At 39.7% G+C, this 12,481-nt stretch overlaps 2 protein-coding genes across 4 annotated transcripts; one reads left to right on the top strand and one right to left on the bottom strand.

Moving 5' to 3' along the window:
- The first annotated feature begins 215 nt into the window (after positions 1-215).
- LOC126375784 (outer dynein arm-docking complex subunit 4-like) lies at positions 216-2,009 on the top strand. Its single transcript, XM_050022874.1, has one exon. It carries the CDS (start codon positions 216-218, stop codon positions 2,007-2,009), a length of 1,794 nt encoding a protein of 597 aa, XP_049878831.1.
- A 4,081-nt stretch (positions 2,010-6,090) lies between these two features.
- LOC126378870 (uncharacterized) lies at positions 6,091-10,572 on the bottom strand. 3 transcript variants are annotated; one of them, XM_050027375.1, is made up of 5 exons: positions 10,354-10,572; positions 10,084-10,275; positions 9,120-9,314; positions 7,337-7,407; positions 6,091-6,987 (listed from the first exon to the last, which is right to left on the bottom strand). In XM_050027375.1, the coding sequence occupies exons 2-5, from the start codon at positions 10,187-10,189 to the stop codon at positions 6,928-6,930; spliced, it is 432 nt and encodes a 143-aa protein (XP_049883332.1). In that variant the 5' UTR covers positions 10,190-10,275; positions 10,354-10,572; the 3' UTR covers positions 6,091-6,927. The 3 variants fall into 3 exon arrangements, with proteins under 3 accessions (XP_049883332.1, XP_049883316.1, XP_049883324.1); XM_050027359.1 differs by having other exon boundaries at positions 6,091-6,904; XM_050027367.1 differs by having other exon boundaries at positions 6,091-6,904; positions 9,120-9,305.
- Between the last annotated feature and the right edge of the window lie 1,909 nt (positions 10,573-12,481).

Below are 12,481 nucleotides of genomic sequence, written 5' to 3'. Positions count from 1 at the left end.
TTTGTTATTCAAAATTTTAGAATCTTTTAGAATGCCTGCTGACGTTTTGTTTTTAGCACTTCTTTAGTGTCAAGTGACGCGATTTTTTTACGACATATTCTCTATTTTTATATTTGTTTATAATACTTTTATTTTATACGTCGTGTACCTATATTACTTTTTGTGAAGATATTTATGTTTATTGTTTATAAAGAAAGATAATAATAAAGTTCGATATGGAGCCGAATCAATCGGAGAAGCAAATATACGGGGGACTGACGGTGTACCGAACGAGAGGGCAGTATTTGCGCCGGTTGGAACAGTACGACAAGGCGGAGATTGCTCATAATGAAGCCTTTAAAATAGCCCCTGAAGACGTGCGCAACTTAGAAGGCCGCGCCCTCGCGTGCACCGACGCGTTCATGCCGCAGCAAGCCAACGCCAACGCCGACCTTGCACTCAGCCTAGAGCCCAATAACCTCATTGTCAAAAACGTGAAAGCCAACGCCATGTACGCCCAGTGCGAGTTTGAGCGGTCCGTCATCATGTGCTACAGCGGGCAGCGCCTCCGACGACGCCCCACCTACTTCACCGACGGCATCAACCAAGGCGAAGCCGTTATACAAAACTGCGTCGGAAAGTACGCAGGCAACGTCCTCGTCAACAACCTTCCACTGATCTTAAAACGCGAACAAGCGCACCTACAGGAACATAAAACCGTAAAAAGTATGCATAAATCACGTATTCCGAAGGTGGAAACGAAGAAACATCTGACTCAACTGCAGACACGTCAACATGAATTATTATCGCGAGTACTAGCAATGAAGTACTTTGGTCCGATGGCTTATGATAAGTTTTTCCTCGAAGATCTTCTAGTAGATCCACGCATTAATTCAGCAAACGCAAAAGGGTCTAACGAAATAAGGGAAATAATAAAAGAAACTCTAAACACGTTGCGCGACCGACAAGAAATGCTGCGTGCTCAACGCCCCTATTATGCTATTAAGTTGGCTGAACAAACGGAATCAAAGCATGAAACTCGCTTTAGGAGACAAATACTGATCAATGAGCGAGAAATAAACAAACGTCAAGCGGAACATTTGATGAGGCATGTGGAAAAATGTATGAGGAATCATCACACAAATGAACTCAGAATAAAAGCGGAGCGCATGCAGAGTTTCCTAGACAGTAAGACTCCGCGCACCTTGCCAACTAAAGATTATTACACCGACCGTTTATATCGAGCTGTAGGAGAGGGCTACTTGGCTCAACACAGAATCTCTTTTAGAGCGAGTGAGCGCAGCAATCGCCGGCGTGTAGCCTTTCTTATGGGTCTTCCTATAGGGCGACCAACATCTTTCGATTCAGTGATAGCAAATTACCCATTCAAATATATTGGAACGAAAGAAGCAGTACATAATGTGACAGCAGCTCTCGAAACTTGCGAAAATTCCTATATGAAATGTTGGTTAATGTATGAGCTAGCACGGTTGCTTACTAAACAGAAGAACTATGCGATGGCAAAGTTCTACGCCAAGCGATGTCAGCGAGAAGCTCAAGAAATAGGGAGTGTAACTTGGTGGATGAATGGATGTTTCGTGTTGATAGGTGGCGACATGCAGCAGGGGAACCAGAATGAAGTGCGCGTTATGGTGGAGGAAGCTTGCCAATGGTTATCAGAAATAAAAGATAACGAACGCCTCCATGGGTTCTTAGAAAAATGTGCTGATATATCGGCGGAGCCTTTGGTTTCGGATGACACGAAAGCGATAGCTCGTCGAGAAATACAGATACTGAATGCGATGGAGGAAGGCACAAGGAAACAGATCAAGTTGTTGTTTAAGCGGATGTCGTTATTGCCAAATGGTAGACGGTTTTCGGTGCTGCCACAAAGGTCGGAGAGACAGACGAATAGAACATGCCGCCACAAACACCGACAACACGGTCTGTCGATAGTCCCGGGAGTAGAGAAAGGTTTGCCTCGAGTACCACGCTCGAAAGTTCTTGGGTTTCAAATCTTTGACCTTTAATTGTATATTTAATGTTAATAAACTTAGGAGCAATATCGAAAACTTGTGATTAATTTCTTAAGTAGTGTCGATATTAGGTAATTCACATGCACGAGATGTTATGCTACTCACTGTAGGCACCAAGAAACTCTGGGAGACTCACAAGATATTGTATGCACTCAATATGTAGGTCTAGACCTCCAGTTGACAGCAACTCCCGCTACGATGTGTCTCTTGACAGTGAGTCACTTTACGGTGAATTGTCGAAAGGTTTGCGTTCCCCTTTATTTTCCCTATCCCCAAGTGTCAGGGTATCAAAATTGGCATTCAAGAATAAGAATAAGAAATTATTTTGAAACTGTAAAGTACAAGGTCATACAAGGTTTTTTGTACCAATATTTTGTCCATGTGGGACGTACAATATTACAGAAGACGTCATGCAATAGGAAATATTTTAATAACAAAATGAATAATAGGTACTGTAGTAATTTTATTGTTTACAAAATAGTCGTTTACGTCATAAAATTCCTTACTTACTCACCAACTTTTCAACATTTTGATCTGAAACAATTGTTTCTAGTTCCCTCTAGCGCTGTCCCCGGGGAGACTTGTCTTCCCAGTTGTCACCGGGGTGACAATTCGCTACGATTACTTCCAAGAAAAGAAAAAAAAAATTACCATTACATTACTGCTCAAGAACGAATTCATACAAGAAATGCAAATAGAATTTCTGCAAGAGGATATGTCTGTTGGTCATTTTTTGGAAACACGGGGGAGAGGGCTAGAGAGGACTACTGGGAACAATTGATACGGAAGAAGAAATCCACGAGTTTATTTCCCAATAACGCAGTACTTGTATAACTTTTTTTTTGTATTTAAAAAAAAAAACAATTTTATGCTGCCGGGTCTGCATGACAACCGGGCCGCGCGCGAGTCGAATTATATTGAACGCTTCGACCAACAGCCGTTTGACGTCCATCTACGTCGATAGCATTCGTATCGTTTATTGGTCCAAGCGCTCGATATAATTCGCGCCGCGGCGCGGTTGTCATGCAGACCCGGCTGAAATTGAAAACAGGCTTGCGAAGTCTGTAGGAGGAGTGTGAAAGATGATATCTATAGTGAAAGTAATCTGCGCGATCCCCCACAAGTAATTCACATTGTGAAAAGCTGAATGCTTATGTAAATTAACCAGAAACTTAATCTCGGGCCTCAAGGGTATTAAGTTGCAAGTAAAACTATACGCCAGCAGTTTTGGTGCGCTAATTAAGCTATTTCCAAAATAAATATCACATGTCAGCTCACGACTATAATTCCGATTGGGGTAGTCAGAGGTAGACCCATAGCGATCTTCTCTTCTTCTATCGTGTGCGTTGTGAGGTGAATTACCAACCTAATCAACCCTGGTGTCAGGGTTACTATGGAGCCGCCTAAGGCCCCTGACATGACTCATGTAACGACTACTTACTTACATCAGTAAGTTTTAACTGGGACCAACAGCTTAGGTAGGTACTAGATTAAGTACTATGTTACTAATGTTTATAAAGAGTCCAAAATAAATTATAATTAGCCTTTTAATTTATATTAGAATTTTTAAACTTCTAATATAAATTATAAAGTTAATACCATGGCTTAAAACTTACTTATGAAAGCAGTATATAAAGCGAAGGTTGGTGGTAGAGCTGGCAGAGGCAGACCTAGAAGGACGTACATTGACTAAATTAGAGATGTCCTTAGAAAAGGTTCAGTACGATCTACCCTGTACCGGCGTGCGTGTATGAAACTATTGATGAATGTGGAGGGAGCAAGAGAAGTGTGTCAGGATAGAAGCAAATGGAATTCCATAGTATCTGTCTGCTTATCTCGGTGGGAAATAAGCGTGATTTTATGTATGTATGTAAAACTTATGATATATAAGAAAGAAAACATTGATGCTGGTAGAAATGATCATCATGGCCTTCCGAAGCACGGATAGCAATTAATGTTTAGAACGGTAGGACAACGGGTAAAAAAATACCCGTGGACCCACCAGGCCGGGGTGTCCCCACGTGTTGGTGGGGCCACGGGTAAAAGATGATATATTAATCGCATGATGAACTAAGTAGGCACAACTCACAGAGCTTTCTGTTAGACGCGATAGGTGGTGAGCCATACCGCTGTCGTGCTAACTGTGTTAGTGATGCACGTAACTTATTAGTGCAAGTCCGGTACCGTTTGAGAAGCAATGAGGGTCTGTCCAGGCGATGTTCCCCAAAAAAAAATACAGATAGCGCTGTACAGATATGCCTTAAACCTCTCAATTTCATGGATAAGACATTATGTGTCTTTTTATCTTTATTTTTGGATTAAATGTTTTACCTTGTTATCGCACCCAGGCACAACACATCTTCCACCCTTAATTATGCTGTGCGAAACATGAATCACTTTACTTTCGGTCAATCAGGCGATTAGCCTGTAATGTCCTAACTAAACTAAGGATCACAAAGTAATTTTTATAATATGTCCCCACCGGGATTCGGACCCGGGACCTCCGGATCGTGAGCCAACGCTCAACCACAGGACCACAGAAAATGTTCTGATCTGATTATTTTTTCACCTCAGGACTATATCGGAAGTGGCGGGGATTTCTCTTCTAATTGCACTGTATGTTTTTATGTAGATAAGTATCTACATAGTGTAGGTTACTGATGACATATGTCTCTCTTCCAACATAAAAGACTGTAGATATAGTATAAATACCGTAAGCGCATTTTTAAAAAATCACATTCGATTATGTTTATTATTAAAAAAACCTCGCAAAAGGCAAGCAAATTTTAATCCAGGTATAAAATTATGGACTCATTTTTTACCCAGATCGAAATTAAATGAAAGAAATTGAGGTTTTGTTGAAGAAAATCCCATTAAAATGTGATTTTTGAAAAGGGGCGTTAAAAAGAATGCGCTATTAAACATAATTACTTAATCTCTTTGCACAAATATAATGCCTTATGGAAAATATCGATATTATAGCGAGTAAAATAAACGCGCCACCTATTGGTGTTAATCGCGCGCCAAATAAGCGCACTGTCCGCCCGCCCGCTCGCTACCGCTCGCCATAGTTTTGTTGTTAATATTGTTAATTTGATTATTCACTGATTTATTTTACAGTATTCTTTATATTTTATAGTTTAACTTCTTGAGTAAATAACTAAACAGTGCAAAGTGTTTTTATTTGAAGGACGGCTATAATATATTTTTTATCATAGGGATATTCTCCGCACTAACAATGGTGTGATAAAAGGTGTTGTATTGTTAGCGTGTGACAAACAAGAATAAAATTCCTGTTTGTCATACTGGTGTGACAACCTGGTGTGACCACGAGTCCGGAGGGGTTACGTAGTTTTCTGTATTAGGTGATTATAATGTACGTGAATAGGCTACTTGAGGATCTAGTTAAATGAGATCATCATCATCACCAGCCCATTAACGTCCCCACTGCTGGGGCACGGGCCTTCCCTGTGGATGGATATGATCGGGCCTTAAACCACCACGCGGGCACATTAAATGAAAATGAGAAAATGAGACGTTCAATGAGATACTTTTTACGAAATGCAAAACGAAAGTTTTCTTTGGTCTTTGGAAATGCTGTCCTGCGACGTTATCAATAAACTCGGCAAAACGTCGTACGATTCATAAATCAAATTCGAAAATAAGTCGAAATGTAAAATGAGATTGATATTTGATCACCGTAGACTGCCATTTCTAGATTAGCATTTTATAATTTATCTTTGACCCTGTGAAATAGGTACCTACTCTATTCTGTGAGGTTGATATAATACGCGACACATAACATAGGCTATGTTATGTTGTTTGTGATGTAAAATATGCAAAACCGTTCGAAAAGCCGCTCAAAAGGAATTTCGCGTTTTAAAATCGGCCGATTTGATGCCATCAAATTTTAACGGTCATAGAGCCACGTCATAGCTTTGTTGTTTTTAGTTTTGTTTCAACGGATTAAATCCAGTGCAATTTCTGACATGCATTCCTTTAGGAATCCGCAATATTATAAAATAAATAATCCATGCATGGTGTCCAGCAATGGGATTATAATAAAACTCGGTCGTAGAATGTTCTAGTATAATGAGAGCCACTTTAGAGCAACCGTCTTGAGCGCGGTCAGTTCAGTAGTAAAAATCAAGTTCGCTAGCAACGCCATCTATCGAGCATCGTTAGAGTTAATTGACATAAGTCACGATAGGTGGCGTTTTACAACATCTTGCCCCCCTTGAAATAAAAGGTTTAGTATTTCAAAGTAAAATGAAAATGAAAAAAAATGAAAATGTTAAGCAAAGGGCAACTACTAGTTATTTACTTGTACATAAATAATGTGAAGATAAAATTTACTTGTACTTCTAGTTAATACTAAGTGTAATAAAATCAAACCATGAAAGTGTAATGAGAAGCTAATTAAAGTGTGATTATACAATGAGAGGAAATAACTTCAACACAGTTTCTAAATAAATGAAGTACACAGACCTAACCTTCTTTTTTATAATCTAGTCCCTACTGGTATACAAGTAGTATGTGTTTATTTAACAACTTAAATAACATAGTATGTAATACTTATTGTGCTAACTAAACAAACTAAGTAACTATTATTCTAAGCTTATAGGTAATGGACATATTTTTGCAAAAGATCGTTTAATGATGTTTCCCGTAGATGTCTTCATTGTCGCGACTCGGACGATGCCATCTCGCCCCGCGTGTGTGTCCGTGATTCTTGCGAGCTTCCAGTAGCAGGGAGGGAGGTGGTCATCTTTGATCAGCACTACCGTGCCTACCGTTAGACTTGGTCCCTTTGAACTCCTCCACTTGGTTCGTTGCTGTAAAGTGCCGATATAGTCCCTGGACCATCCACGCCAGAAGCTCTGGTACATCTGTTGGAGTTGTTGGTAATATTTCAGTTTATTGGTAGGTATGTCATCGTAGTCGTAGTCTGGTAGCGCCACTGGTGTTTTACCTATAATAAAGTGGGCTGGTGTTAGGACTTGAGATATTTCGTTATCAGTATAGGGAATAGGACAGAGAGGTCTTGAGTTAAGGATTCCCTCAATTTGCACTAATACAGTGGAATATTCCTCATAAGTGAGCAGGCTCTGACCTAACACTCGTTTAAGATGAAATTTACAACTTTTGACGGCTGCTTCCCACAGACCGCCCATGTGTGGAGAATATACTGGTATGAATTTCCATTCTATACCTTGATTAGAAAATGATGATGTCAATTCATCCAAATTTTGAGCTAAAAAGGAATAAAGTTCGCGTAAATCGTTATCAGCGCCATGGAAGGTAGTACCGTTATCACTCACCATACGGCGCGGTTTACCTCGTCGTGCGGTGAATCTCCGGAAGGCTGCGAGGAATGCTTCCGAGTCAAGACCTGTAATGAGCTCTATATGAATTGCCCTCGTTACAAAACATATAAATATACATATATATGCTTTATAGGTCCTATAACCACGTCCTCGGCGATCACGAAGTGTGATTGCCCCGGTGTAATCGCAACCCACAGTGTCAAATGGTGGCGCAGGATTAAGTCGGTTACTAGGTAGATCTCCCATTAGCGGTGTTGTAATTTCAGGTTTGGCCCTGAAGCATGGTACACATTTTCGTATGATTCGGTTGGCTAGATACTTTCCCTTTATGGGCCAGTATCTTTCTCGTAGTGACGATAAGAGTAGCTGTGTCCAGCATGCATGAGACGAATGTGTTCGTTAGACATTATTAAATATGTAAGTGTGTGATCGCTATGTAAGATGGCGGGATGTTTTTTGTTGAAATCGTACTGTGAATGACTAATACGTCCCCCAACTCTTATAATATCATTTTGTAAAAAGGGTTTCAAGTTAAATAATTTTGAAGATTTGGGTATATCTTTGTTATTTTGAAGGAGCTTGTATTCCATTGGAAAAGATTGTTTTTGTGATAATTTTACTAAAATATCTGTAGCCTCCTTCTGCTCTTTGTACAAGATCGGTCCAATTTGTTTATTATTTTTATTTTTGCAATCACTCATAAATCGTAAAACATATGAAAGTACACGGAATAATTTCGTGTCACTAGACCAACGTAAGACTAAATCATTAACGAAACCATGGTTGATATCATTTGCACTTCGTGTTGTGTTGCATACTGTGCTACTATTTGCTTTGTTTACCTTGAGTTCAGGTGGTTCAATTATTGTCGTTTTTTGTTATGAAGGCCACTCATGTGATGGTTTACTTAGAAATGATGGTCCTTCAAACCATAACTTATGTGTCCTAGGGCAGCTGACTAATTTATCTGCTTGTAAGCCTCGAGACAATAAGTCAGCAGGGTTGTCCTTTGTCGACACCCAATGCCAATTTGAAATGTCACTAAGTGACTGAATTTTCGATACCCTGTTTGATACGAAGGTATTTAACTTGTTCGGTTCTGTTCTAATCCATGCGAGTGTGACGGTTGAGTCTGACCAATAATGGACTTTATTTACACGTCGTTTAAGTGCGGTCTTTACTGCGTCCATGTTATTTGCTAATAACAAAGCAGCGCAGAGTTCGAGCCGCGGAATTGTTTGTGTTTTTATGGGTGCTACTCGTGATTTTGCAAACAGTAATCGTGTAAGAACTTGACCACAATTATCAATTGTGCGTATATATATGGCAGCACCATAAGCAGTAGTGGAACTATCTGCAAATCCGTGCAGTTCGAAAATTACAATGTTATCTAACACTGTTTGACGTGGTATTTTTAATGTATTCAAATACTGTAGTTTGTTATAAAACGTACACCAATCAGTGAATACATCATTTGTAATAAACTCATCCCAGTCCGATTTGTCGATCCACAATCTTTGAATAAGACACTTCGCAATGATCAGAACAGGGCCTATCAATCCAAGAGGGTCGTAAATACTTGACAATCGCGATAAAATTGTTCGCTTTGTTATATTTTTTGTATTCGGTTTCAAAGTAATAGAATAAAGTAGACTATCATCATGACTAGACCATTGTAAGCCTAATATTTTATGACCTTTCTCTCCAAATTGAATGTTATGTGATTGTGTACTATCTGATGACTGTATATTCGTGTTTGTGTGTGTATTTATGGTACCTTGAATATATAACGAATTGGATTTCCATTTGCAGAGATGAAAATTAGCCCCCTTCAGAATCCTGTAGATTTCATGGGCTACCTCGGTTACTCGCTGCTCGTCATCGCCACCGAAGATCAGGTCGTCCATGTAGAACTGTTCAGCTAATGCTGTAGCTGCCTCCGCCCTTACTGACGTCGTTGTTGACGTCGAAGCTGTGGATTGAGTATTCAAACTGGCATGAGTTTCTTGTGATAATTGTAATAAGCATCGTGTAGCAATATGTGGTGCGGGTTTCAACCCGAAGCTAAGGGTGGTAAGTTTGTATGTTTGTAATTCGTGACATGGTTCTTCTCTCCACAGTATACATTGTAAGTGTCGTTGTTCAGGCTTTATGAGTACAGAACAAAACATTTTCTGTATGTCTGCGTTGATAACATATTTATATGAGCGAAATCGTAGTAAAATATTAATAAGAGTATCTTGGTGAATCGTACCCTTATGTAAAATATCGTTGAAAGATAAACCTGTATTTGTTTTGCATGACGCGTCAAACACTACTCTCAGTGGGGTAGATGTCTTATGTAAATTAATTACCGCATGATGTGGCAAATAATTAAATGAAGATTCCGTTTCACTACATACCTCCATGCGCCCTGCCTTTTCGAATTCTCTCATGAAATTAACGTACATTTGTTTAAATTTTTCATCACGAGCAAAACGTTTTTCTAATGAGCTAAATCTTTGTTTTGCTATCGCCCATGATTGACTCAATTCACATTCAGGCAATCTCAGAGGGAGATTAACCATAAAGTTGCCATCACACGTGCGAATGTGTTTCAGAAAGGTATTTTCGCATTGGGTTTCATCATCTGACAACTGAAAAATACTATTGTTATCAGTGAAAGGGTTAACACTATCACTCGGCTCCTCTATCTCCCAAAATCTTTTTAACTGAGAATTTAGAGACAAATTACAACGTACCCGTGGATTTCCAAGTGTGGTAGTCAGGCCTCCGGTTATCACCCAGCCTAGTTTGGTTTTTTGTAGGGTAGGGCTTCCTTCCCCAAGTCGATGCTGGCCGATACATAATAGGTTATAAAACAGCTCGGCTCCGATTAAAATATCTATTTCGGTTGTTTGGTTAAAAAGGTTTTCGTCCGCCAGCTCGATGTGCTGTGGAATGTTTAATGACTCGGTTTTAATATTGTAATTCGGTAAATGACAGATAAATGGTACAATTAAGCAAGTTACCTTTGTTTGGAATTTTCGTTTCATAGATTCGAGATCTACTTCACAATACGAATTGATATCAGTTGATTGGTCATTAAATCCAATAACCTGCATATTCACTTTGTTTTTGGTTAATTTGAGCAATTTATGTGCTCGAGTTGTGATAAAATTACTTTGCGAACCGGAATCTAATAAGACCCGTAAAATATGCACCTTTCGATCGCAATCGTAAACGCGAACTAAAGCAGTCGATAGAAAAACTATTTTGTTCCGTATCTCTTTAGAAGAAACTGTGTTTGTGTGCGTGCGCATAGGCTCCGTAGTGGTACTAGCGCTCGCTCGTGTGCCACCGATCGGTGGCATGACTTGCATAGATTGTAAGTGTTGGTTATCAGCTGACGTCGCTGCGTTGTGTGAATGAAGGGTGTTTGTAGTCGGTTGAGATGTATAGCTATATATGTTTGGTTGAGTATTATGAGGATTCTGTTCGGTATGAATGTGGAGTAGTGTATGATGCTTACCTCTACAGTATTTGCAGTGTGATGACCGGCAATTCCTGGTGTTGTGGTTTAAGCCTAAACAGTTGATACATAATTTGTGCCCCTTTACCATGCGAAAACGGTCAGTTGCATTCAGAGCCAAAAAAATATTACATTGGTTTATATAGTGTCTACCTTTACACTGCGGGCACGATACCGTATGTCGTTCGGTCCGGCCGCCGCCGCCGTCACCACCGGCTGGCTTGGAGGACGTGCTTACAAGAGCTTTCTTCGATGTTATTGGCTGTCGTTGTTGGTTACTAGCGTGCTCTGAGGCTTTAGAAGTTATCTCTAGAGCATCCGCTCGCTTTCTTAGAAAGGCTTTGAAGTCCTGTAAGGATGGCAATTCATTAGAGTCTTGTTTCGAATCCCATTTGTTTCTTAAGGTCTCCGGCAGTTTAGCCGACATAAAATAGATAAGAACAATATCCCAACTATCCGTAGGTACATTTAATGAGTTTAAAGAGCGTAAATGTTTGTTCATGTTATCTAACAGAGATCTAAGCGCGCTTGGGTCCTCCGTGCGTATAGGTTCGAGTTCAAATAACATAGAAAGATGTTTTGAAACTAATAATCGTGGGTTATTAAAACGTTCACATAATGCCTTCCAGGCTAGGGGGTACATATCAGCTGTATATTCGGTTGAACTGACAACTTCGAGCGCACTGCCTTGTAGACAGCTGCGCAAATATTTATATTTTTGAATTGGTTTCAGTGAGCTTTGATTAATTAATGCATCAAACGTTTCCCTAAACTCTAACCATTCCTTATAATCTCCACTGAAAGTAGGTAATGAAATATCTGGAAATTTTATTGCATCCGATGAGGTACTCGCAATTTTATTTTCTGGTTTTACCTCCTCTTGTGGTTGCAATAATTTAAGTAGATACTTAGCCTTAGCCACAGTTTCGAAATAAACACTTTCATATTCGGTTCTTTCAGCTATTTGAGCCTCAATCTCACAATTTCTATTTTCCCTTGAACTTCATCGTATTTACTATAACTTTTAGACATATTTTCAGTTCGCAATTCCAAATTGATTAAATCGTCACTAGCTAGGTTTGATGGGTTTATTGTATTAATATAATTTGTATATGCCGTTAACTGACCCTTATAGGCAGCTCTGCTTCGTTTTAATTCCTTAATTGTAGTTTTTTCGTCACTATTTGAATTAGGCATTTTTACGGAATGAAGTAAGAAGTTCAAGTGAAGACAGGTATAATATTTTTTTGAATTAAATTACAACCAAAAATAAATTTTCAAGTAGGTGTGTCTATTGAAGGTGGAATGGAAATTTGGAAGAAGGGTAGGAACACCAGCCCACTTACTACTTTCTTTATCTTCTTGGTATTCGTGGAACTCTGCGGCTGCTCTTCGTGTGGAATGCCACGTCGTGTCGTGACTGGTGGCTCGTGGGGCCGTGTTCAACGACCGTGGTGCTCACACCCACCGTCGACGTTGATAATTTGCGACTGCTGGTGTATGTAGCTGCGAGGGTTATTGAATATAGGTAGCTCACCACGTTTTCCCCAGCGCAATGATCAAACCTGACAACACCCAAAGCGATGCGTGTCGGATGGCCAACGTCTAACCCGATGTACTGGATAGCT

Source organism: Pectinophora gossypiella, chromosome 2 (assembly GCF_024362695.1).
Source record: "Pectinophora gossypiella chromosome 2, ilPecGoss1.1, whole genome shotgun sequence".
NCBI lineage: Eukaryota > Metazoa > Arthropoda > Insecta > Lepidoptera > Gelechiidae > Pectinophora > Pectinophora gossypiella.
The sequence above is the reverse complement of the archived record's forward strand: the minus strand, read 5'-3'. Positions and strand labels throughout refer to the sequence as shown.